Source organism: Cricetulus griseus, chromosome 2 (assembly GCF_003668045.3).
Source record: "Cricetulus griseus strain 17A/GY chromosome 2, alternate assembly CriGri-PICRH-1.0, whole genome shotgun sequence".
Taxonomy (NCBI): domain Eukaryota; kingdom Metazoa; phylum Chordata; class Mammalia; order Rodentia; family Cricetidae; genus Cricetulus; species Cricetulus griseus.
The window spans coordinates 256,797,780-256,823,773 of record NC_048595.1 but is presented as its reverse complement, the minus strand read 5'-3'; the positions used below and the strand labels follow the sequence as shown (position 1 = coordinate 256,823,773).

General features: G+C 43.2%; 1 protein-coding gene across 2 annotated transcripts; it reads left to right on the top strand.

Moving 5' to 3' along the window:
- Nucleotides 1-20,248: 20,248 nt before the first annotated feature.
- Nucleotides 20,249-25,450, top strand: Vgll2 (vestigial like family member 2). 2 transcript variants are annotated; one of them, XM_027402074.2, is made up of 3 exons: nucleotides 20,249-20,329; nucleotides 22,622-22,931; nucleotides 24,861-25,450. In XM_027402074.2, the coding sequence occupies exons 1-3, from the start codon at nucleotides 20,249-20,251 to the stop codon at nucleotides 25,448-25,450; spliced, it is 981 nt and encodes a 326-aa protein (XP_027257875.1). The 2 variants fall into 2 exon arrangements, with proteins under 2 accessions (XP_027257875.1, XP_027257874.1); XM_027402073.2 differs by having other exon boundaries at nucleotides 24,858-25,450.
- The last annotated feature ends 544 nt before the right edge of the window (nucleotides 25,451-25,994 follow it).

Sequence of the window (25,994 nt, the reverse complement as noted above, 5' to 3'; positions counted from 1 at the left end):
GTCAGCCTGGTCTACAAAGCAAGTTCAGGACAGCCAGAGCTGTTGTACAGAGAAACCCTATCTCACAAAAAAGCATGAAAATGAAATTTTCCTTAACATATTAATTATTCTGTTTAGGAGACGAGCAACAGACTTTGACTCTTCTTCTAACTTGATCCCAGCACACAATGTTCCCCCTACTTCAGGTCTGTTTTCTTCTCAAGTTGCAGAAATAGAATCAGAAGGAAAGAAAGAAGAAAGGGCAGTGGGAGGATACAAACTAGTCCTGAAAGGCAATCAACTGCTATGAGCACAAACTGCAATATGCATTGAACCATTGCTTATCTACTCCTTCAAGTAGGAGGCTGAAATCTAATTGGTTCTTGGATGCATAAACACAAGATGCTGTCCTGTTTGAGTAATTCCTGGATTTGTGTGTGGGGATTGAGGTAGGGGGAAACGGGCAGATCTCTGTCCTTCTGCAGCTTCTGTTGGGTTGGGAGAGACACAAGCTGTGTGCTATGAAGAAAGTAGAATAAAAGACTAGAAATAACAGTGAGGAGCTGGTAGAGATGGCATTTAGTCAGCTCCTCTGTGAGGAGACATTTGGACAGAGGCCTGGATCACCATGAGGACATGAGTTGTGCTGAAGGAGACTGAAGAAGCCCTCCAGCCTGAACAAAAACAACACTCGAAGTGTTGCTATTACCGTTGTGTTTCCCATCAGCCTACAAGCTTGGAATTTTCCAGTGCAACTAGTCTTTGACTGGAAAACAGATACTCAACTGAGAGTCCAGAATGTTGCTGATGTTTACTAAAAAAAAAAAAAAAATAGTGGAATAAAATAAACAGCCAAACAATGGAGATAACAAAGAAATTAGATGACTGATATGGTATAATATAATGTAATTTAAAATATGTGAGCATTATTTAAGCAAATGTTATAGCAGTGGCATTCTGCACACAAAGGACAACCCAAAGATGGATCTGGATTTAAAAGCAAGGCCTTCAAAGTACAATCCCAGAATACCGACATTTAAATAAATGGGAAATAATGCCAAGGCTAATGACTGGCAGTGATTATCAATTTAATGGGTATTTAATGGGAAGCTTATTATAGATATGACTTTTAGTAGCAAGAATTGAGGTGAGAGGTGTCACTCAGTAGTAAAGAACTTTGTTAATGCTTGTCAGTCCCTGGGCTCAATGCCCAGTAGAACCACAAAAAGAAAAAAGAATTTTTTTAAATTGCCAATAAGAGCTTGGTGTTGGTGGCTCATGCTTTTAATCCCAGCACTCGGGAGGCAGAGGCAGGTGGATCGCTGTAAGTTCAAGGTCAGCCTGGTCTATAGAGTGAGTTCCAGAATAGGCTCCAAAGCAATACAGAAGAGAAACCTGTCTCAAAAAACAAAACAAAAATGCCAATAAGTTAGTTCAACTTGACTACACCAGTGACAAAAAGTATGTTGAAAATTTTGCATTGATTTTGTGAATTAAACTCCTAGAGAAGAGCTGAGTATGTGGCCCAGTTAAGTGCTTGCCTAGCATGCATGAGATTCTGGTCTCAATCCTCAGCACTGAATAAGCCTGGCATGGTGGTGTATGCCTGTAATCCTTGTACTCTGGTGTTAGAGACATGAGGATTAGAAGTTCAAGTTCATCCTTGGCTACAAGGACAAGATAAATGAGACCCTGTCACAAAGGGGAAAAATAAAAAGATTAATAGAGAAAGAAAAAACTGCTTGGGGAGGAAGCCAGAATATCACAGATATAATTTCTATAATTTTGACTTATGTGTAGCATGGAAAGGTAATTCTTAACTTAGACATTTTTCTTTTTAAAAAAAGGTTTTAGAATTGAGACAATAAAAATAATGTTGAAGAAAAGAGTGAACAAGGCAGAATTTAGCTGGGAAATAGAAGCTGTCTTTCTCCCTAATACAATGTATGCTTTGAATGTGTTACTAGGAGACACGGCCTCAACCATACAGAGAGTAATGGCTATAGAGAGCCAGCTAACAATTGCATAAAACATTTTCTGGATTTGTTCAAAGGTAGGACATCTGATGAAATATGCCAAATGCGAGTTTAAAGAATTCTCAAACAAGTAACAGGAACTCTGGATGAAGTGGTTAAAGCAATTAAATTTAATTCAGGCAAGATCTGATGTAAGAAAACTCAAGGCAGACCACAGAAGTCCCTGAAGAAAAAGCATGTACATTACCAGAATACAAAATAATACTGAACTTCTGCTAGACAGTTTATTGGTATGGGTTGTAGCTTACTACAAATACTACTGGCAAAATTTTTCAGAAAAGATATAACTTCAGTTTCATTTTATAAAGATTGAAAGCCAAGGGTGGGGCTCATTGGTGGAAAAATTGCCTAGCATCCACAAGGTCCTGGGTTTAATACACATAACCAAAAATATTTTTTAAATGTTTTAGATGTAGAGATAATTTTTAAAATAAAAACTATAAGGACAAGAATGTTTGCTCAATGGCTAAGGGTCCTTGCAAAGGAACTTCAGTTGCCAGGATTTTTATCCTGCAGCTCACAACCACCAGTAATTCCAGCACCAGGATATCCAACACACTCTTCTGGCTTGCACAAGCACACACACACACACACACACACACACACACACACACACACTCACACACTCACACACACACATTCACACATACCCACATGCACACACTCACACATACACACATACACACATTCACACACTCACACATGCATACACACACATGCACACACACCCATATACACACTCACACATGCACACATTTACACACATAAACACACTCACATATACACATACACACACTCATACACATACTCACACATACTCACACATGCACACACATTTACACACATACACACTCATATACACACTCACATATACACACACATTTTCACACATACACACACACACAAGTTTTAAAGATGTTGTATAAAGGATTAACTTTCACAATAACAGAAGGTACCATGCACACTTCCAAAGAAGGGAAGTAACCAGGAGTCCCTACCCAGCTATGATCCTTATGAACCACAACAATAACCAGCATAGCACCTTAACCCTAAGAGTGTCACACATACCCTAGCAGTAACCAACCACTCTCTAATTGAACTTAAGGCACACTTGACAAGAGGGAATCATGCGTAGTGATAGAAACCTGGTCAAGCACTCAGGGCAAGTGAAGTCCTGAATCTTGAAGGAGAGCCTGCAACCACCACTTTCCTAAACCAGCACAATCTTTAACACTCTAAATATCTATCCTTATACCCACAAATAAGTTAGGTTCTCACCTAACATTCAGGAAATGCATGGACAAAGATCATTTCAGAAAACCACACTGATCAAAATGGAGATTTGTGGAGCCCAGTACCAATCAATACATGTATGACACAACTCCTACCTAAAGCTTGGAGATCATTTCAGAATAGGTGATAGAAAGGTTACAAAAGTGTTGCGGGAGCCATGCAACCTAGTCTCAGATCAGCATATGACTACCTGTCCAATAGGTTTCCTCTGGGCAAGGCACCCATGGAAACAGATTCTCACTTGGCAAGGACCAGAAGACCACAGGACAGTGTATGAATTTGCAAAATTTTTATCTCTCTCTTTATACTGTTGATTATTTGGGTGTTTTTAGTATTACTTTGTCAGTCACACATGCAACAACTGTAATTCACCCTGGAAATTCTGTTCTTTCCTGAATATTTTCCCCTAAAATTCAGCAGGGAGCTAATGTTTCTCAGATCTCTTATCTGGAATTACTAAGTATAACACCTAAGCCTGGGAACTTTTCTGACTCAATAGAAACAGGTACATACAAGAATACAACACTTGGAAAAATAACCATGTCTCACAGTTATGGAAAGGAGAGTAAGGCATGCGTATACAGAATAGGGAGAAAGCCTCACGAATACACATAGTACCAGCTATTTAGTGTAAGTTCCCTGAACACCAAGTATATAGAATCAATGATGGGATCTAGTATGATCCAATGGGGGAAATACAATGTAAAATATGGGCTGGATAGATCCATCTTTACCATGCATAGGAGCTTATATTGGTGGAAGAAACACGGTACAGTGGGATGGGAAAAGAGTGCCTTATCAAAGTCACCTTCTACAGAGACATGGGACCCTCTCATAGAAAAGGGAACTGTATAAAACCCTATCTTGCAGACGTGAAAGAATTGTCTGGGTTTGGATATTGTTGTCCTTAAAGCATTGTATCCATGTCTATAACTTTTAACTTTGTAACCACCAATAGCTGCCAGCTGACATAAGTGAGAGAGCAGGGTGTGTCTGACTCAATATTTAGTTAAGCCTGCAAAAATGCTGAATTCTATGTCTAGAAAAGATTATGTAGTGGGTGGGAAAGTGTATTTGGGGAAGCATAGAGAGGACAATGGGGGCTTTTATAATGATTATGATGTATTTCTTAAAATATGATGTATTTCTTGGAAGCCTATTAAAGTATAAATAAAGATCGCTTAAGCTATTTGGGTCACTTTAGTGCAACACACCTGGTGGTCAGGAATTTTCCTTGTGCCTATGCCCATTCTCCAGCTGAGGCTGGATCCAGGCATAAAAGCCAGAGGTACAGGTAATTTGCTATGATATTATGTCTCCTAGAAATATCAGAAACTATATCCATAAAGTCTCACCAACCTTCAGGCTTAAACATGACCTGAACAAGGATGACACCAATGGGCTTGCTGATGGGGAAGTTGGGAAAGTTAACGAGGCCTCAGAGTTAACTATGGGCCACTAAGGAATGCTGAGAGTAGAAGAAATAGCAATCCTCCAAGAAGAGAACACAAATTGGACCCACACCCACCGGGAGACGTGAATGCGGGCCTTCTCCTGTCCACCTCCTCTGACACACCTTATTGGAGTCCCCTGACCCAGGCATATAGTCCTGTCCTGCCCACCAAATCCCCCAGAGACCTGGAGGCAGATTAAACCATCCAGCATCTGCTGCCATTGGAGTTTGGGACACACCTGCACCCACTGGGAAGGAGACTGGGGGCAGACCAAACCATCTAGAATCTGCTGCCATCAGAGCCTTGGCACCTACAAGGGGAGGGAGAGACCCCACCTGCACCCACCAGAAGAAGGGATGGGAAGACAACAGTGTAAGAATACATTGAACAACATAAAGACTAATATGACAACACCAGAGTCTAGTGGAGATTTTTTGTAAGGGAAATTAAAAACACAGGCATGAATCCAAATACTCTTCAGCTAGTGAGTGGACAAGCAAACAGTGAAACATTTGTTACAATGGAATATGCCTCCGCATTGAAAAGGAACAAGTGTAATCTTGGAAGTTGGCTGATTCTCAAACATATACCGCTAAATGCGAGAAGCCACATAAGTAAAGCTGTGTAGTTATGGTTCTGCTAGAGAGGCATTCTCTTGATAGAAAGATCAAACCAACAGGGAAGGACAGAACTGGTCTCACCAGCTGCTATTAGGAAGAGCTGCTGATGATAATAGAGTGCAAGGGTTGGCGGTAAATGAGTTTGAAGAGAAGAGTTTGGGGTTTGGTTTATTTTTGGTTGGGGTCTGAGTGTGATCAAGCTGCTCTGCATCTTGACTGTGATGAGTACTGGAGTCCTGTATCCTGTATGTATTTGTCAAAATGTATGACTATACACAGCAAAAAGTAAGCATCTCTGTATGCAGATTATACCTTAATAAAAGTTGTCTTAATTTTTAAAAGGAAGGAAGAGAAAAGCATACAAAGAAATTTTGCAGTGCTGTAGTTTGGTGGGAAAGTTTTCTCTGAGTTTCAGCATCTTCAATTCTTGACACCCCACTCATACGCTGTGATACTTAGTTGGGTACCAACTGCAAGTTAGAAATGAGGAGGTGTGAGTAAGTGATAAATCTTCAAGCTCTCCTGGAAAACTTAGCAGGTAGGCTAGAATTAAAGATGTGAGTTAGGTTACTCTTGCAATGTTCAAATACATATTCTACTGCATTTAAATTCTGAAGAGCACTTGTGTCTCATATTTAACCCTGACAAGAAAAGCGTCTCACTTGAAGTCTGTCTTGTTTATGCAGGAGTGGAATGTATGGAGTAAAATGTTTTAGAGTCCTCATTAGATGATGAAGAAAATAAATGAGCAGTTACTACAAGCGGAAACCTAATCCTCTGGCAGGTGAATGGGGACTGAACTTTTACAACAAAGGTTTTATGGGAAAATTCCGTGAATTAGTTGGCATGATAATCCACTGGATCAAGTTGGTATGGTGATCCAGTTTAACAACTCTAATTTTCAGCCATAGAAGACCTTTAAAAGGATCATGTTCTTGAATGGGATATGCTCTGTGTCCCTGGAATTTCTTATTAGGCTATATTTTATTGCCTACTCTAAATTAGATTTCCTTGATTTTCCATCAGCTGAGGATCAAGGTATAATTACTGTTGCTTACCAAACCACTTCTCCAATACCTTGTAAAAAAAATACAGAAATTTAAACAAGACTTTCCCCCACAAGATGCTGAATTCTAGAACTGTAAACCAATTAAGAGATAGTAAATTAGCAATTTACTTTTTCTCCAACTCTAATTTTTATGGAATTTCATTCACAAATATAAGCACTTGTGATAAAAAAGAACATCATTTCCCTCCCAAAGACAAGACTAATGGCAGAACCAGGAAAGAACATTGAATCAACTCCATGTACTCCACTGCTATAGTTTACTAAAATGCTAATCTTTCAAGATAGAAAGATTTAAATTTCATTTGAAGAGATGGATGCGACGCATTTTCAAAAGACTTCAAGAATGGGTTCAGCAACTTTTGTGTCAACCTCTGAAAGCAGTAGAGGTAGAATATTGACCACAAACAAGTATTTTTAGGAAATAAAAAAAATCACCAGTTCTTTTTTTGAGTCTATCATAGTCTTGATAACAAAACCAACCAAAACTTTAAGAAGCAAAAGTATCTCCAGAACCGATGGTGGACTAGACGATGTCTCTTACGTGATTCAGAAAGCAGAAAGCCAAAACACCATGCCTGGTACTGTAACCCAGTCAAAATGCGATGTCTGTGGAAGTTGTAGGTCCTACAAGCAGGGTGGGGGAAGGACTCACTACTGCTATCCTTTACTTAAATTAACAGGATCAAACTGCCCTCTGAATGTCTACACCCAGGGAGTCTCCCTTTGTAGTGCACGAGAAGCTCATCTCTTCTCAAGGTGCTGAGAATGAGTGACAATTGGAGGGTCAGCCTTGAACAAGGCATGTATACTGCCCAACCTAAGGTTAGAGGAACCTTTCAGAATGAGCTCGAGGGCTGCAAAATGCCATCTTCTAGGCATAACACAGCCATTGCAATCACAAACTCCTAACAACTGCTGTCACCCTCTCTGGGTCTAGTCCTGTCATGGATGAAGGAGGAGGAGGAAGTCAGTCATGGATGAAGGAGAAGCACACTGGGCCCTGCCCCATGAGTACTGAACTCCTGGCTGCTGACAGAGAGGAGAGGAGAATCATTGTCTTCAGTTGTGTGTCCACTGGTGAGCCCATCAGGCTCCAGTGGACAGCTCCAAACCCAGAGACACACAGATAGTGCTGGCTAAACTCAGTTGGTCACAAAAGAAAATCGAAACCAAGCAAACAAAAAGCCTTGATGGTGGGAAAGAGATTTGTTAAAAAGTGGGGATTAGTGGGGAAGGGAGATAAGAGGGGGTTCAGTCTAGGAGAAATCAGAACACTGTGTGTGTGTGTGTGTGTGTGTGTGTGTGTGAGAGAGAGAGAGAGAGAGAGAGAGAGAGAGAGAGAATAACTGTCAATGAAGAAATGTAATTAAATTTAGACATATATTTTAAAAGTAAATGTTATCTTAACAAAAGAAACAATAAAATTTTCAGATACCCACCAAGGAAATGAAAGAATACTGGAAAAGTTCAGAAACAAAGAAGTGAGCCAAACATAGAGGAATAGTCTCAGTCGTTACAGATCCCTGACAGAAAATCAGAACTCAGAACTCATTTCCGAAAGGGAAACATCTTACAGCCCTTACAAGTCCCTCAGGCAGTCACAGGTTTGGTGAGGCAGTGCTACCTCCAGCAGATAGGTCAGCAGAGTGACTTCCCAATTTCTCATGCTATATGACTCAGAGGACAGCGACTGTGTACCACCTTGAAAAAGAAGCTATTGATAAAAACTGAGCTACCCTGTGGCCTGTAAGAACATAACATGCCACATCACACCTACTTGAGAGCACAGAACATCCCATGTCACACAGCCTGGCCCCAAATGGTATATCCTAATCACATCTTCCTGGTGTCTTCCCAGATCCTCCCCATCCATCCAATCCCACGCCTTCTTTCTCTCTTTCATTATAAAATAAAGAGGTCAATTAAAAATAATAGTAAAAGAAGAAAACGAGAAGAAAAAAGAAAAAAAAACAAAGAAAAAGCCAGGTGGTGCACACCTTTAATCCCAGCACTCGGGAGGCAGAGGCAGGCGGATCTCTGTGAGTTCAAGGCCAGCCTGGTCTCCAGATAGGCTCCAAAGCTACACAGAGAAACCCTGTCTCGAAAAAAAAGAAAAAGAAAAAGAAAAAGAAAAACAGATACACATGCACCCAAAACCCATAAAAACATATAATTGGAATCTATAACATATGAATAAAACAAAATGGGAAAAAAAAGTCTAAAAAAAGCATTGTGAGACAAAACATCTCCAAAAATGTCATTTTGTGTTGGCCACCTAGTGCTGGGCATGGGGTCTGTCCTTAAAGTGTGGTTTCTATACCCAGTAAAGCTCCATTGGAGAATGATGGGGGAATGTCCTATGTTTCTCTTTTATTGGTTTAATAGAACCATGACTGGCCAGTAGTCAGGCAGGAAGTATAGGCGGGCTACCAGACTAGGAGAATTCTGGGAAGAGGAAGGCAGTGAGTGAGTCTCCAGGCAGATGCCATGAGGCTACCGGAAGATAGGACTCCAGGCATTCTTGGGTAAGATAAGGTCATGTAGAAATATATAGACACATAGTTATGGGTTAACAATTAGGAGAGAGGTAGCCAGTAAGAAGCCTGAGCCATCAGCCAAATAGTTTACGATTAATATATGCCTCAGTGTATTTGTTTGGGACTAACTGGCTATGGGACCAGGTGGAACAGAAACTCCATCTACAGGAGAAAACTAATATTTGTGAGAGGTTGTTAACTGGAACTAGCTTCTGGGTTAGAGATGGGAACATGTTAATGTTCCCTCTCAATGCTGAGACCCCACCTGTCATGGAACTGTGCGGGCTCCATGCATGCTGTCACAATTTCTTTGAGTTCATATACATGTCAGTCCCGTTGTGTCTGGAAGGCCTTGTTTCCTTGGTGTCCTCCAAACCCCAATGGCTCTTACAATCTTTCTGCCTCCTCTTCTACAGAGCTCCCTGGATCCTAAAGTGAAGTATTTGATGGAGAAATCCCATTTAGAACTGAGTATTACAAGGTCTCTCATTCTCTACACATTGCCCGGTGTGGGTCTCATCTCCTGCAAGAGGAAACTTCTTTAATGGTGGCTGAACAAGACACTGATTTGTGGGTTTGGCAGAATGGCATTAGGAGTCATTTTATTACTATGTCCCTTTAACAGAACAATAATATCTGGGTTTCCTCTAGGTCCATAGCCTGTCTAGTCTCAGGGTCTTGGCCACCCAAGCAGTGTCTGGCATGGGTTCCACCTCATGAACATATTGGCTTTTTAAAAAATGCTTTTATGTCTTTTTATTCCTCTTTGTTTTCATTATTTTTAATTAATTTTGTAGGTTATCATACAAAGACTTCATCCTGGCATCCTCATGCATATCTGTTTTTACACTTTCTCGTTCATTCCCCTCCCCAGCTGCCCTCCCCCTGTGCCTCTTTAACCACCTGTATCTAGTTCCCCTTCTCCACTCAGTTAGTCTCCCCTGCTGACTTCCTGTTACCTGTACTCCATCACCCTCTACCTCTCACCTCCTGCAGGATCTCTTCCTCCCCTCTCACAATTCCTTGGTAGTTTCATAACCTGCAAATACACATGTGTGTAACAGAAAGAGAGAGAGAGAGAGAGAGAGAGAGAGAGAGAGAGAGATTTTTAAATCTATATTTCACAGCAACAGCAACCATAGATGTGCTGGCTCAGCAAGAGGAAGCATAGGCAGGCACCCCACACTGCCTTTTCCTCTTTCCATCTACACTGCTCGTCGAAAGTGGCTCAATGAGTTTGCTCATGTTGAAGACAGGCTTCATCTGCTCAGTTGATCCTCTAGAAATGCCCTCACAGTCACACCCAGAGCAGTGCTTCCTAGGTGATTCCAAGTCATGTCAAGTTGGCAATCAAAACTAGCCATCCCCCGAGGTAACAGCAGGCAGAAAGGCCCACAGCTGTCTCCTATGTAAAAGTTGCAGGGTTTGAACCACATGTCCAATGGGAGAGCCAGAACACCACTGTGTCTGGACTACACTGAGCTTTTCAGGGTGATTGCTGGTCAGTTGGATCTTCCAACTTGTCCCTGCATGACCTGGAAAGGCCTCTCTCTCTCTCTCTCTCTCTCTCTCTCTCTTCTCTCTCTCTCTCTCTCTCTCTCCCTCTCCTCTCCCTCTCTTTCTCTTCCTCTCCCTCTCCCTTTCTCTCTTTTCTCTGTGTCTCTGTGTCTCTCTCATTCTCTCTCCCCTCTCTGTCTCTCTGTCTCTTTTCTCTCTCTGTCTGCCTCTGTGTCTCTGTCTCTCTCATTATATCTATCTATCTATCGATCGATCGATCGATCTATCTATCTTTCTATCTATCTATCTAATCTCTCCAAACCCCGCTTGCTCAGAGAGTCTCCAAACAAAGAAAAGGTACCAAAAAACCCTGTTCCATGTTCCTGGCAACTACAGCAACTTCCTTCCCTGTTGCCCCCAGCAGCCCAAGTGCTCAGCTTTTGACTATCCTTGGGCACAAACCCAGCTTGTGGAGGACACATCATCACCTCTCACCTACAACCTATAGTCTCCCTGCTGTAGTTCAGGTATGTGGCTTCTCCGGTCTCCATCTCTGGGACTGGAGAACTCGCCTAGGAGTTGGTTTATTCAAGTAAACCTGTTATACTTAAAAAAATAAACACCTAGGTCATGAGGGAGCAGAAAGGTTGAGTCAGGTGAAGAATAGAAGAAAAGGGTATGTGATAGGTAGGGTTTTAGTTGCAAGGTGGTAGGGGAGGACGGGAAGGAGAAGGGAACTGGGATTGTCATGTAAACCAATCTTGTTTCTAATTCAAATAAAAAATGATAAAAAATAATAAACACCTAGGTTTCCACATATAGGGGAAACCTAAGTCATTCATCTCTCTGGGTCTCGATTATTTCGTGTATTGAGTCACAGTTGTACCCATTTTCCTGCAAATGTCCTGATTTCTCCTTGTGGCTGCATAAATACTACTGTGTGTATGTACTAAGGTTTCTTAATCTGTTCATTTGTGGATGGGCATCTAGACTTGTTCATCTCCTAGTTCATTGCTAATAGTACAGAAGTAGGCATGGATGTGCAAATATCTCTGTGGCATGCTTTACTGGACGCCTTCAGGGATGTGTTCAAGAGTAATGTAACTGGGTTATATGTTACTTCTATTCTCAGTTTCTTGAGAAACCTCCATAGTGAGATTCCAGTCTCATCAGCAGTAGTATCCCCTTCTTATCTTTATTGAATTTTGTGGGGTGTTTTGTTTGTTTGTTTGTTCTATTGGGAATTCTTTGAGGAAGTGTATTTGTTTTTTCACTTGCTCTTTTCTCCTTCCCTTAATTGCTTTCTTCTCTTCTCTCTTTTTTGTCCTTTAGTTTATTTAACCCCGCTTCTTTATTCCACTTTCCCTGTCTTCGTCTCTTTCCTTTATTATATTTGTCTACTAAACACATTTACTATAAATCATTTTAACTCTGCAACATATTCTACAAGAGTTTTGCCATTTTCAGTTTTGCAGTCTGGTGACTGGTAATATATTCATGGGCTATGATTTATTTAAGTTTGTAGAGTACTGATCTTGTAAAGTTTGATCTTACTGCTGCTATAGAGTTTGCTCCTCAACAAAGGGTACTCAGAACTGGGACTTCTGGAATAGCCTGCTCCATAAGAAAATGCACCCCCAAATTCAGAAGAGACATCCACACTAACAGATGCACAAATCACAAGACTAGAAACATAGCAAAGGAAAATGCCAGACAAACAGGACTCCTCCAAAAGATCATAACTCCTTAACTACTTAACTGAAAGACACTGAAATAGGTAAATTATCAGATGAAGTTTTCAAAAGTTTTCCAGTAAAAGTTGTCAGTGACCTGAAAGAGAATACAAGCAAACAGACCAACTCATTTCAGACCCTGAAGAAAAAGGTTGGCAATATGGAGGAACAGATTGTCAAAATGGATGAGGAAATCAACATTATAATTGAATAAAAAGTAGCAACATGGATGGAAAAGATATATGCAAGGAAATTGAGATTAAAAATTTAAATGTTAGAAATAAAAACATCAATGAACAAGATAAAATATGCAATGCAGTGTATCAGCAATAGTCTCAACCTAACAGAAGGAAGAATATCAAGGATGGAGAACAAGGTTGAGCAAATACTTCAACTGTAACTAAGGAATGAAAAATGATACTTACTACAATGTCCAGATACTATGTTACACAATCAAGAAAACCAAACCTAAGATTTCATGACAGAAGAAGGAGCTGAGATAAACACTAAGGCCCTAAGCAACTGGAAATCTGTTTGGTTTGTGAGAGTTCAGAAATCTTGGTGCTTTCTTTCAAAACAGACCACTGACAACATGTTATCTGATGCTTGCAGAAAGGAAATTCAGTAAGCAATTTAGCTTCCAATCACTGGGTACCCGCTATGGCAGCTTCACCTATCACATGCTCAGAAGATGAAAGCCTTTCTAAAATTGTTCTTCCTTGGAACTCTACATGCTTTCTGGCTAATATAGCCAAACCTTTGAAACAATATGCAATTCCTTGAACAACACTGAATCATTCATTTGAAAGTCAAGTTTACAATGTACTATTCTTATTCACATTGGAAATGTTCGTAAACACTACTTTCAAATGAAATGCGAACTTACTACAATTTCAGACACTGGTGCCAATAAATGTCTTTAGACAGCAGCTAGTGCAGTTTCTTCATTGTACATAAAAATAAACAGAGGACTGAAGGATTCCCCATTCCATGCCAAGGTCTTCATTATACATAAAAATAAATGAAGACTGAAGGAGCCCCATTCCATACCAAGGTTGGGGTCTGGGTCCTGGTTTGATCACTCACTCCACAATACTCTCAGCCTCCTCTAAGAGGTGCTACGCTCATTTCATAGGGTTGAGTCTGTCTTGCTTTCTCAGAGGAGGCAGAACAATATCCCTTGAAATGAAACTAGTGGGCTGTGTTTCAAAAATATGTGACCTTTAGAGCTATGGACACCCAGGGATCAGATCTGACACTTCATGTGTTTTAAGGTGGCAACCAGCAGCAAGTTCTCCTCTCCCCCTCCCTTCCATGCCCTGGGGGTTCTGTTCAGTGTCTGGCTACTCGCCTACATAGCTAGTTGACAACAAGTACTTCGACATGTCTTCTTTCTGTCACCTACTATTGGGATTTTCTTTTTGCTGAGGTTAACTCTCTAGTCTTCGTGTCTGCCACCAAGGAAAATCAACCTCTACTTCTCCTTAACCTGTTCTGTTTGGTGCCTCAATTTAGTACTTCATTATTACTTTCAATTGGCAAATAAGTGTTTTGGCATAAATTCAAACATAGTGATTTGTAAAGTATATGTAACATACATATGTTTAAGTAGCTAAATACACCTAGTTTAAAAAATTACTTCATACACTTGGGATTTTCTGATAAAAAAAATCTTAAAATCCACTTTGCAAATTTTGAAGGAGCTGGGGTGCAAACCCAGAACCTTGTGCATACTACACAAGAACACTCTGCCACATCCTAGTTTCCCTTGGAACTTTTTTAAGTATTGATTCCTCATTGTTAACTGTAAACACTCCACAATGATCTCTGCAAGTTGTTCCTCCTGCTCAGCTGAACCGTTGTATCCATTGGCCCACATCTCACTAATCTCCCAATCCTGTAGCTAATCATTGGAGTGCACATAAACAACCTATTTGCCCAACAGTGGTTGTTTAAGAATGGGATTATTATATTATGTTACTGTGGGGATGTTTTGCTACCTCCATTACCAAAAATAACAAAGGACACTGCCTTGCAACAGCTCTCACCCAAGGGCAAAGCCAGATACATGAATGTAGAGCAGGGCTTCAGATTCATTTTGCCACTAAGTACCCATGGGGTAAGTAAAGGTTAAGGACATGTGGTTACTCTGAAGCCCTGCAGAATCTCTGCCTTTAAATACTTCCAAGTGCTCACAGACATTACCAAGGTCATGGCCATATTCAGAGTGCACATGCTTGGAAAAAGAATTAGCTATGTCTAGAAGATAGACAGTAGCTATCTCAGAAGGAAAGAGGATCCTTAGTGAAAGCCTAATTTGAGACCTGTACTTTTAGTTTGATACTTTAACACAGTCTTGGTTAGCTGAGTTTCATTCCTAATTATATGGACAACTAGCAATTTCCCGGGGTTTTTTGTGGTTTTTATACACTTCATTATTTAAAGAAACTTGTAAAATAACAAAAACATCACACACTAGCCAGGCAGTGGTGGTGCACACCATTTATCCCAAAACTCTGGAGGCAGAGGAAGGTGGATCTCTGTGAGTTCGAGGCCAGCTTGGTCTACAAAATCAACTCCAGGACAACTAGGGCTGTTACACAGAGAAACGCTGCCTTAAGAAAAAAATCACACACCAAAATAAACAGACTCAAAATATATTCAACTTAATAAATGTCTAAACCGAATTGGCATCAAAATGGAAGCTGTGAAGCCTCACGTTAAGTTTTATACTTTTGGTATAAAATATATTTTATGCATTTTCCACCACCAAAACAAAAACTGTATGACAGAATTAGAACTAGAAAACCACCTAGCTTGCCATCCTTTTGCATAACTAGTGTCCATTTTGATTCTTGTTCTGGAAAGACTTACATGAGGCTTTTAAAATGGTATTCTAGCCTCTAAAATTTACGTTTAATTTGGTTAAATTCAGATAAAGTTGTGGTGGGATTATTTACTCTATACTTGTTTGGCTCATGGTGCTCTTGAAGAAAAATAAAAACACAGAGCCACTGGGTGAAGTCTGGATTTCATAGTCAACAACTACACTTTCGTTTTAAGACAGGATGCTGAGCATTAGTAATGAGTTAAGAACAAAAATGTAAGTGTAATCTGCTTTGCTGGGCCTAGACTGTATGCCAAGAGTCCTGGAAAAAATTCATATTTATATATTTCAGACACAGGCAAACTTGTTGTATTGATGCCACAATTAAATTTATTTTAAAACCAGTCATAATAACAAGTAACTAAAAACAGACAAGTATGCCATTTGTTGCTTGAAAATTCTTCCATGCACGCCAAGAAAAAGTTCCTATGAGCTCCTAAGAAGCTGTTTCGAGACCTCTTGGAATGTGCGACAGGACATCGTACTCCAGGATATCCTCACCTTCTGTCTGTTGGTCCTGTGGTTTCCTTTTAATCCCTTCAGCATCTTGCTGAAGTGAAGTTTATAAACACAAGTTTGGAAACAGATCAACAATACCGTCAAGCATATAAGCCACCAGTCTGAATCCTTCAGCCAGCTTCCACTTCCCAATCTGAAAATCATGCTGCACCCCTATATAGTGTGAAAACTTTCACAATACGGTAGTTTCTAGATGATCTCTAGACCCTACATCTTTAGATGAGGAGTGAAATGAATAGTTAGAAATCAAAGGTGATTAGACTGTAAGCAAAACCAAATATAATAACAACTTCTTCCTATCAGCAAATGATTGGCGCATGTTCTCTGATTTAACTATTTGCATCCAAATAAATATTACAGAGTGTAAATTCCTTTCAGTTTTTCCTCTCTTAAAAATATGAAAATCCAAAATATTTAATATACATCTACCTCAATTGTACATTTTAGTACCTGTAACTCATGATTTTGAAGCCTTGAGTCGTATGTGGTAAATTTACATAATCATACCTTTTATGAAACATTTCATGAAGATTTAATAAAAATTCATTCATAAAAGATAAATATACTTTTAACCATTCTTAATGGATACACAAACTCAAGGGAAAATGAATTTCAGAAAACTGTAACTAAGCCAGGCGTTGGTGGCGCACGACTTTAATGCCAGCACTCGGGATCTCTGTGAGTTCGAGGCCAGCCTGGTCTCCCGAGTGAGTGCCAGGATAGGCTCCAAAGCTACACAGAGAAACCCTGTCTCGAAAAACAAAACAAACAAAAAAAAAAACTGTAACTCTTCCACCAAAGATAACATTGATTTGTAAATTATATGAAAAATAATCTCAAAAATATGAGGCATGTAAATTTGACACTCTTATAATAAGTGTGTGTGTGTGTGTGTGTGTGTGTGTGTGTGTGTGTGTGTCCATTCCCAAATTTTCACTTATTTATCAAGCAGTCTCAATCATTCATTTGATCTGAACCATGCGTAACTTTTTCTGAACATTGTTAGGATGCATTCCAAATTTTAATGAAAACAATTTTTCTTGTTTTTGCACTAAAGATTTTTAATAAGGCTTCAAACTTTGTAAGTCTCTTTTTTCCTTCATTTTATTTCTCTAAAATAAAATCACCACCCAGACGTCCCACTAGTAGGCTATCATTTGTAGGTAGCATGCCACACCTGAAAACCCAGCTCTGCAGAAATGTTTCCACTTAATATTATTAACAGCTTGAATCCACAAAATCTTGTCAGCTGCTCTCCTAAGTCCAAACATATCTCTCTTCAGTTAAAGTGGCAAGACGGCTTTAGGGAGGGAAATCTCTGAGATTACCATTGTGTTCAACCGTCTGCTTGGCAGAATAAGGCAGCAAGCGATGCCAGCTCTTGTGATTCCCAACAAACCACAGGCAATTGAGGGCCTGGCTTGACGTGGTTTGCTCGTCTAGTTTTATTCATATGTCCTTTAAAAAAAAAAGGCATTTTTTTGGGCTGGAGAGTTAGCTCAGCAGTTAGAAGACTTATTGCTCTTGTAGAGAGTCTGCATTTGACTCAAAGTACACACACCATGGCTCAAAACCATTGATAACTCTAGTTCCAGGACATCTGACTTCCTCTTCTGACCTCTGTGGGCTCAAAAAGACTTAGTTTACTCACTTTGGCATTGGTGGTAACTTATTTTTACAGTTTTAGATGGTGTTAAAATTGCATACTATAAGTGGGGAGCATTTTCTTTGTTTAGTTTGTCTTTGGCATAAGCTCTCATTCTGCAGTCCAGGCTGTCTTTGAATTCATGGCAATTCTTCTGCATCAGCTTACCAGAGAAGTGGAATTCCAAGCATGATTCACCATACCTTAATGAACTAGTGAATTGAAAGAACATCTGGGTGTCTAGAAAGTTTTTTTCAGTGTTCTTCCGGAGAACTCAGTTTCAGATCCCAGCACCCATAAAGTTTAGGGGGTCTTGTGCCCTTTTCTGACTTCTACAGGGACAGGATACATGCAACACACACACACACACACACACACACAACACACACCACACACAGCACACACACACACACACACACACACACACAGAGACAGAGACAGAGACAGAGACAGAGAGACAGAGAGACACACACAGAGAAAGACACACACAGAGAGACAGACAGAGAGAAACAGAGCGAGAGACACACACACAGAGAGAGAGAGAGAGAGAGAGAGAGAGAGAGAGAGAGAGAGAGAGAGAGAGATCCAGCTAAAACATCCTGTGGCTAAGCCCTTACTCTAAAGGGGGTAGATAGGGAGGACAAAACCGGAGAACCCCATCTTTGCTGTCTTTTTTTCCTGTCTTTGTTTCCTCTGTTTCCTACCCAACATGCTCCCCCCATACACACACACACACACACACACACACACACACACACACACACTCAACTCTGTGCAGTACAGCCTCCTGAAGAAGCACTCTTCTCAACTCTGTGCAGTACAGCCTCCTGAAGAAGCACTCTTTGAAAGTTGAGCCTCTCTGTTCAAGGATGAATTTGGAGACTTGAACATATGAAGCTGGTCTTAAAACAGTAAAGGCTGGGTGGGTTTCACAGATGCTACTGTTTGGTACCTGGCCTACTAAGGTGTCCTTAGACCTGTGGCCTGAGCCAACTCTAGCTTTCCGCCTGCCTTACTGGGCCAGTGGCCACTGGAAGCAAGTGTGTGTGGCATCTAGGAGCAAGGCCTCCTGCATCCAGTGGATTGTGGTCCAGGTACGGGGATGGAGGTAGGGGTAAGGCACAATGCACGTCTTCCGAAACTCAAGAGTAGCACATAGCTGAGCAGGAATGTTCTTTCACCTGTGCACATCCACAGTGGAAAACTACAGTGTCCGCCCTGCCCCGCCCCGCCGCCCCGCCCCGCCCCCGTTTAAGCCACCCTTGGCCTAGCCCCTAAAACCTGTGCTGGGAGGTTATTTGTATGTGTTCGTATTTATTTTGGTTTTCTGAGATGGTGACTTGTTGTGTAGACTAGACTGGCTGGTAAACTGGTGACCCTCCTTCCTCAGCCTGTGAAGTGTTAGATTATAGTTTGTACATGGTCCAAACATTCTAACTTGTAATAGTCAGTTGAGGATTCCCCCAGGATGGCTTCACATTTATAAGCTGAATTAGAGCCCCTTTGTTGAAAACCACAAACTGAAAATCCAGTACAGAAGCAATTTCATTTCAAATGCTCCACTTCAAAAGTTAATTTTTCACAATTGAATGAGAATTGTGAAAAATTCTGGGGCTTAAACCGGCAGATAGCAGGCTTCTGTTCACTTTCATCCATCCATGATGCCCATTCCTCCGATCTGGGTTCTCAAAAGCCACACCTGGGCCCCAGCCTCCAAAACTAGTTCTCAACGTTTCCTTCAGGCTCTTCCCATCTAAAGGACGTCTGCTTGACCTTTCCACGAGGGAACCTTGGGTCAATTCACTCTACACCACATCCCCTCCCCCAAGGGTTTCTGATGGAGCTTGAAGCAGACACCGGGAAACCTGCCCTCCACCCCGCAATAAGAGCTCACCCGCTGGCATAGCTGGTCAAGAAAAGGAACCACCAAGGGGCTTGTTTCACACTGTCTCGTCTTAAACGAAACGGACCTTCACAGCTTTTATAACCAACAAAGGAGACAACCTAAATACTCTGACTGCAATGCCTACGTGCGACTTAGAACTAAGGAGTCCCAAATGTTAAGGGACTTTAAAGGACCAGGTCGAGACCAGGGAAAAGGGGGCTGGGTAGGAGTTTTTGGAATCTTGGAAATTAGTTCACACAAAACCGACGCCCTGATCGAGTTAGTTCATTAAGGGAATCAATGAGAATAGGATGGGATCGAACTTTAGAAGGCCAGAACGGAACGACCCAAGAAAAAAGAATTAAATTTGAAGGGGGTGGGGGGGGCTGCTGGGGACCGAAATGACAGTTGGTGAAAGCGCACAGGAGATGGAACTGGGGAGAGGTTGCAAGTCTTATCCACTGCCGATCACTTCCCCGCGGAGTCCTACGACTCCTTTCTTAGCCCATCTGTAACAACCTAGATCCAGCGAAGATTCCAAAAGATAGCTCTGCGCCTCCCCAAACATCTTCTGGGAACTGCGGGGAGAGGTTCTGACTCAAAACCTGCCCGCGACTTCCCCGCACTCTGCCCGGACCCGCACCCTAGCTTTGTCACTGTTCCTGTTTCTGCCTCTTTGTCCCTCGTGGAAACAAGGGGAGGGGAAATCGCTGCTCTGGGAGGGAAGCTTGGGGCCCCACTTTCAGGATCCACAATCTCTGACACCCAGGCCACAAGCTTCCCGCGAGGGAGTCCCGGGAAACTCTCCGACAGCGTAGCTGTCTTTGGTCCCCGCCCCCTAGCAGCGTCAGCGAGCCAGGGGCTGCGGGGTTTAAATGCGCACAAGCGGGAGTCTGGGTGCCTCTGCCCAGGAGCGCCGCCCGGCTGGAACCGCGGAGTGGGAGGGGAGCGAGCTTGCCGCATCCCCAGCCCAGCACTGCCCCGCGGCCCATGACTCTGGGGCTCCGGCGCCACTGTCGCCGCTGCAGCATCCTTGAGCTCCCCCAAAACAGCGTTGATGAGAAACCACTCAGCTGCCTCCGCGGCGGGGAGCCATGAGCTGTCTGGATGTTATGTACCAGGTCTACGGTCCTCCGCAACCTTATTTCGCAGCCGCCTACACTCCCTACCACCAGGTATGAGTCTGTTCGGGTGGGGCGGGGACCCGTGGAACACCCCAGACTATGAAAGAACCTTTACACCAAAGGTCGCCTGAGCCTCCTCCCGCCAGGGGCGACAGGCAGGCAGGCAGCCCAAGACGCCGGGATGCCGGGACCGCAGCTAATTCTCTTTAGCTGGTCCAACTCTCTTGAGAGGGCACGTAAGCCGTGCTAATGTGCAGCCAGGCCTTCCCCAGAAGAGTTAAATGAAATGGTCCCACTGAATTTTCTTCCTAGTCTGGTGCGAGTGGACAGGGCTGCCTGCAAAGCTCACATGGGGAAATCCGAACTTTGGTATTGACCATAGGAATAAAACCAAAAAAAGAACATCAAAAGCCTGCCTGTGTCGTTCTAAGATGGAGAGCCCCGAGATCATCCCGGGAATAATCTCCATTTCAGTTCTCGGGCGGCTGGGTCAACTAGCTCTGGAACTGGTGGATTTGTTCTTCAGGAGAAACGCGCAGAAGGCACGGGCCTTGTGATCTGTGCTTTGCCGAGTTCTAGGAAGCATTATTCCGGTGTGATAGACCCGCCGGGAGCTCGCCTTTCTGTCACCCAAGTGACAGAATGAGACAACCTAAAGTCTCTTTTAAGATCATTTAACCCCGCTCCTGCAAACTGTTCAAGTTTCGTTTGATTCTGCCGATTTCTGATTTCTCTTTACCTCGGGCTGTGTGTATAGACAAGTACTGTTGCTTTCCGTGTCCACAGAGAAGGTAGCAACACAGTATTCCAGGGAAAGAGCAAAAACACACACACCTGGGGCAGCAGAATTCTGGACCAGGCTGGAAAACAAGACCTGGTCATCTCTTTGGGGAACAGTGAAACCAATTGTAGTTTTTGAGTCAATACTTCAAACAGTTTTATAATGAAATGAGTATATTTTGCTTTAGCCTCCCCCCCCCACACACACACACAATCACACACGCCCGGGAAAACTTTCCAACCTAGAGTTTGTAGTCCTAATTTGTGTTACATTTAGGAATCATCACAGCTTCTCATTGTAACCGAAGTGGAAACGTGGCATTCAGGGTGTGGTGATGTTGTTAAAAACTGGAATCCCGGCTTCAGAGATCAGGGGCCCATTCCCAGTGTGGGACTACGGACTGCAAAGGCTATAGTTAGATCTAGCTGGCCCTCTCTCCTGGACCCCAGACCTGTCTACTACATAAAATCTACTTTGTATGACTCTGCCCTTCCCTTCAAGGCCACCTCTGCCTTCAGAATTATTTAGCTCTATATCCAATCGATGGCTCATTTCTAAGACAATGTTCTCAGTAGCTGTATCTGGTCTTAAAGTTGCACTGATACAGTGATTAGCTCAGGACCCAACCTTCTTCGTGGTCCTTTTTATAACTTCTGTTTGGAGATGCTAATCGGCTGATGACTTTTCTGTTTGGGAATGCTAGTGTGCTGATGTCTGCCGACTTTTCCTTACTTAAATGATCTGTTTTAAAACAAATACAGAGAATACGCCTGCGGCCCCAGCACTCGGGAGGCTGAGACAGGAAAATCTTAGTTCAAGGCCACTCTCAGCTACAAGGCAAGTTTCAGGATAGCCCAGCCTGTATGAAACCTTGTAGCAAAACCAATCAAACGAATGCAAACAACTGACACCGACTTTGGAGATTTTTGTAGGTGCGCATACAAAAATCAACTTCAATTTATTTTTAAAAAGATGCACAATTTTCCCAAGTCATGATTCTGGAACTCTTTCTTATTTTCTGTGGCAATTCATTCCTGATTGTGTCATGTGGAATCCTTTTTTCAGTGTTGTTTTTCACCATGAGGATGCCTAATTTTGTGGCTTGTGCATCTGCCCTGAGTTCTCATGTAGAGAAGAGCCGCCAAGTTAATTAACTTGGGTGCCCGTTATCCTTACCGTCTGACTTTAAAAATTCTGTTTGCCCTGAGCGCAGCTCTGAAAAAACGAACTCAGCTTACAGTCCTCACACTCCGGTTTGGTTTTTCTTACTTTGTTTCATTTTGTTCTCTTTGATTGATTGGTCGATTTACTGTCTTCTGAGATTTTCACCCCAACATTTTAAGAGTGTTTTCCTGCAGTCTAGCTGCAATTCTAGGGAGAGAGTTTTTCTTTATGAACTGTTGCAGGCAGACAGGCAACTGTGTTGTCATCTATTGCTGGGTTTTTGCAGCAGGCACAAGGCTTAGGCAGAGATGGCTGTTACTCAATGGATACCTTAGCGATGAACCCACATTAACCATCTCTTCAGAGATTGATTTTTAACTCTTTCTCTCTCTGGACAGAAACTAGCCTACTACTCAAAAATGCAGGAAGCCCAAGAGTGCAACGCCAGCCCCAGCAGCAGCGCCAGTGGGAGCTCCTCGTTTTCCAACCAAACCCCAGCCAGTGTAAAAGAAGAGGATGGCAGCCCTGAGAAAGAGCGCCCACCCGAAGCTGAGTACATCAATTCCAGATGTGTACTCTTCACCTACTTCCAGGGTGACATCAGCTCTGTGGTGGATGAACATTTCAGTAGGGCCCTGAGCCAGCCTAGCAGCTATACCCCCAGCTGTACCAACAGCAAAGCCCACAGGAGCTCCGGGCCCTGGAGAGGTGAGTAGGACCTCACCTCTACCCTTGAGAAGGGTAGGGGGAAGTTTATCTGCCTGCAGCCTACCTCCAGGGTCCCAAAGTACAGCCAAAAGAGCAGTAAGCTTAAGAAGGGGGTGAAGGGCATTTGATTGGGGGGAGGTATGTGCATTTAGGAGGGAAAGGGCATGGATGTGAGCTCTTCTCTACAGAGGAAGGTGGTGGCCTGGAGGCAGTGAAGGGGAGACCGGCCTTGGAAGTGGAGGCCTTAGATGTGTGCATTGGCTCTACCAATTCCTAGCAATATGACCTTGGGCATGTCTTTTAACCTCTTGGAGGTCAGTATTTACTGGTCTCTAAAATTAGAATAACACTTGCCCTCCTAACCATCCCCAGAGAAGTCTAAAAGAGTCAAAACTTGAAATGTCTGTTGATGTCCTGTGGAAACCTGAGGTTTCCACACACAACCGAGCAGAACCTTCACCAACAATCTACAAGGCCCCTTCCCAATTTCTGCAAATATGACCACTGACCTCCCTGCAAGCAAAGTTCCTAAAACTTGCCAGGTTTCAAATACTTGAGAAACCTTAAAGCAGAAATTCTTTATAATTCAAGGCAGTGATGAAGCAAAGAAACAAAACACCTTTAAAAGTTTCGCGAAACAGAAATCTTTTTCTATACTCCCCACTGACAACCCGTCACCTGAATCAACCTTAACTGCAATTCCCCTCTATTACCGACAATAAGAAAGTTTAGAAAATCATTCATAAACACTCTCAGGCATCTTAGTCTTTGATGTGTAACTAAGTTGAGAAGTGAAGACTTTGTTAATAAAAAAAAGAAAGAAAAAGAATTTTCATTTGTTATTTATGCAGGAATCACAACCATTATTACCTCCTCATAGTTTCCATAGCATTATCTGGAATTTTGCACAAACCTTGCCCTTAGACAAGATTTCAAAGCATTCGGTTTAGATACAAAACTTCGTCTCTTTTTTTTTTTTCTCTTGCTGCCTAAATTCGTTTTCAACAGGATGTTTGTTCTTCATTCAGAAGGTGATTTCCAAATTGTTTTAGATTTTCTAGTGTGTGGTACCCATGCTTTCCCCAGAAGAGATGTGCCACAAAAGGGCTTTGAGTCAGATGTCTTTCTCTCCTTCTCTACCAAAGGCAACAAACGTGACCTAGAAGCTCTTCTCTTATGCTACCACACTCTAGGGAGTCGACAGCGATACTGATGACTGTATTATTATCATTATTATTATTACCATACATTATTCCTGGCATCTTCGATTTGATCAGAAAGTTTGTTCATGAAAACTTGGGATTTTTTTTATAGTTGTCTATGCAAATAACACGGCTGCTCTTTTAATATACCTACTTCGCTCATCTCCTTGAATTCTCCTAAGAGGAGGAATATTTGAAAGGAGACCTCTAGAAAACACCACTAATAATAAGCCTTGGAAGTCTATCCGTGGTCTCTCAGTCTAACAGACACTTAACCTTGAAGCAGAACAGTTTCTGGAGCGGGGAGGGTTGAGACTGAGACGGGGAGAGGGTAGTGGGGTAGCTAGATCTCAGAAAGAGGGACAGGGGTCTTCAGCTGCACCTGGAAAAGAGAGGTCGAGTCTGCCCTGGACCAGAAGGAAGAGGGCAAGCTCTCTTCTCCCAAAATCTCCAACTTCCTCCTCCATCAGAAATTCTGTTGCTAGCCCATCTAGACAGCTGGGTGATTCAGATGTCCTCTGGGGGGGCTTTCCGGGACCCCGCCTCAGTGCTCTGGCTTCATTGTGATCCACAGCAGGCCTCTTAGAAGACAGCCCAGAGGTGAAGGCCGCGGGTTCTGCCCCTCCGCGGCCTTCCAGCCCTAGATCCCTAGGCCCCCGGTCGGGTTGGCTGGCGCGGCCTAGGTGACACACTCCTTTTTCGCTTTCCTCCCACCCCGGGCCAGCAGAAGGCACCTTCCCGATGAGCCAGCGCAGCTTCCCCGCCTCCTTCTGGAACAGCGCGTACCAGGCGCCGGTGCCCGCACCGCTGGGCAGTCCTCTGGCCGCAGCGCACTCGGAGCTGCCCTTCGCCGCAGACCCCTACTCTCCAGGAACGCTTCACGGCCACCTGCACCAGGGCGCGGCCGACTGGCACCACGCACACCCACACCACGCACACCCGCACCCGCATCCGCACCATCCCTACGCGCTGGGCGGCGCCTTGGGAGCGCAAGCCTCAGCCTACCCGCGGCCAGCCGTGCATGAGGTTTACGCGCCCCACTTCGATCCGCGCTATGGGCCGCTGCTCATGCCCGCAGCCTCGGGCCGCCCCAGCCGCCTGGCTCCTGCCTCGGCGCCCGCTCCCGGCAGCCCGCCCTGCGAGCTCGCAGCCAAGGGCGAGCCGGCGGGCGGCGCGTGGGCCGCGCCAGGGGGACCCTTCGTGAGCCCCACGGGGGACGTGGCCCAGAGCCTGGGCCTCAGCGTGGACTCAGGTAAGCGGAGGAGGGAATGCAGTCTCCCCGCAGCCCCTCCAGCACTGTACCCGACTCTGGGCTGAGCCCCAGGCGCCCCGACTTCCCTTGGGAGACCCCCCCACCCCCTCCAGGACCATGTGGCTGAGAGATTGCATGCCATCATTTGTTTCTAGGGTAGATGTCTCTAGAAAGTAGCACCCTGCCCTCGGCCTGGCTGCTCGGTGGTACAGAGGACTCGGTTTGTTCTTTGAATAAAGTTCAGTGGAAAGATTCTAGCCTGCGCTGGTCAGAACTGTAGCCACTAACCACACGTGACTACTAAGCCTTTGCCCTGTGGCTAGGATGAACCATGATGTGCTGTCAGACATAAAACACTGGATTTCCAAAACTGCAAAAGAAAAATGATGTAAAACCTCACCTCGTTAACATTTTATACTGAGTTTGCATGTTCTAATATGTCCAGCAGTTGCCTATTGGTGATATTGGATTAAATAAAATATACCATTAAAAGGCTCCATTGTTTCTTCTTCCGGTGATGCCTGTGGCGCGAGAGCTTTGATCCAGAGTACCTGTGACTCCTGGGGTCTCTTGCATCAGCTTAACTGCTAAATTAAGTAGGACTTCTAC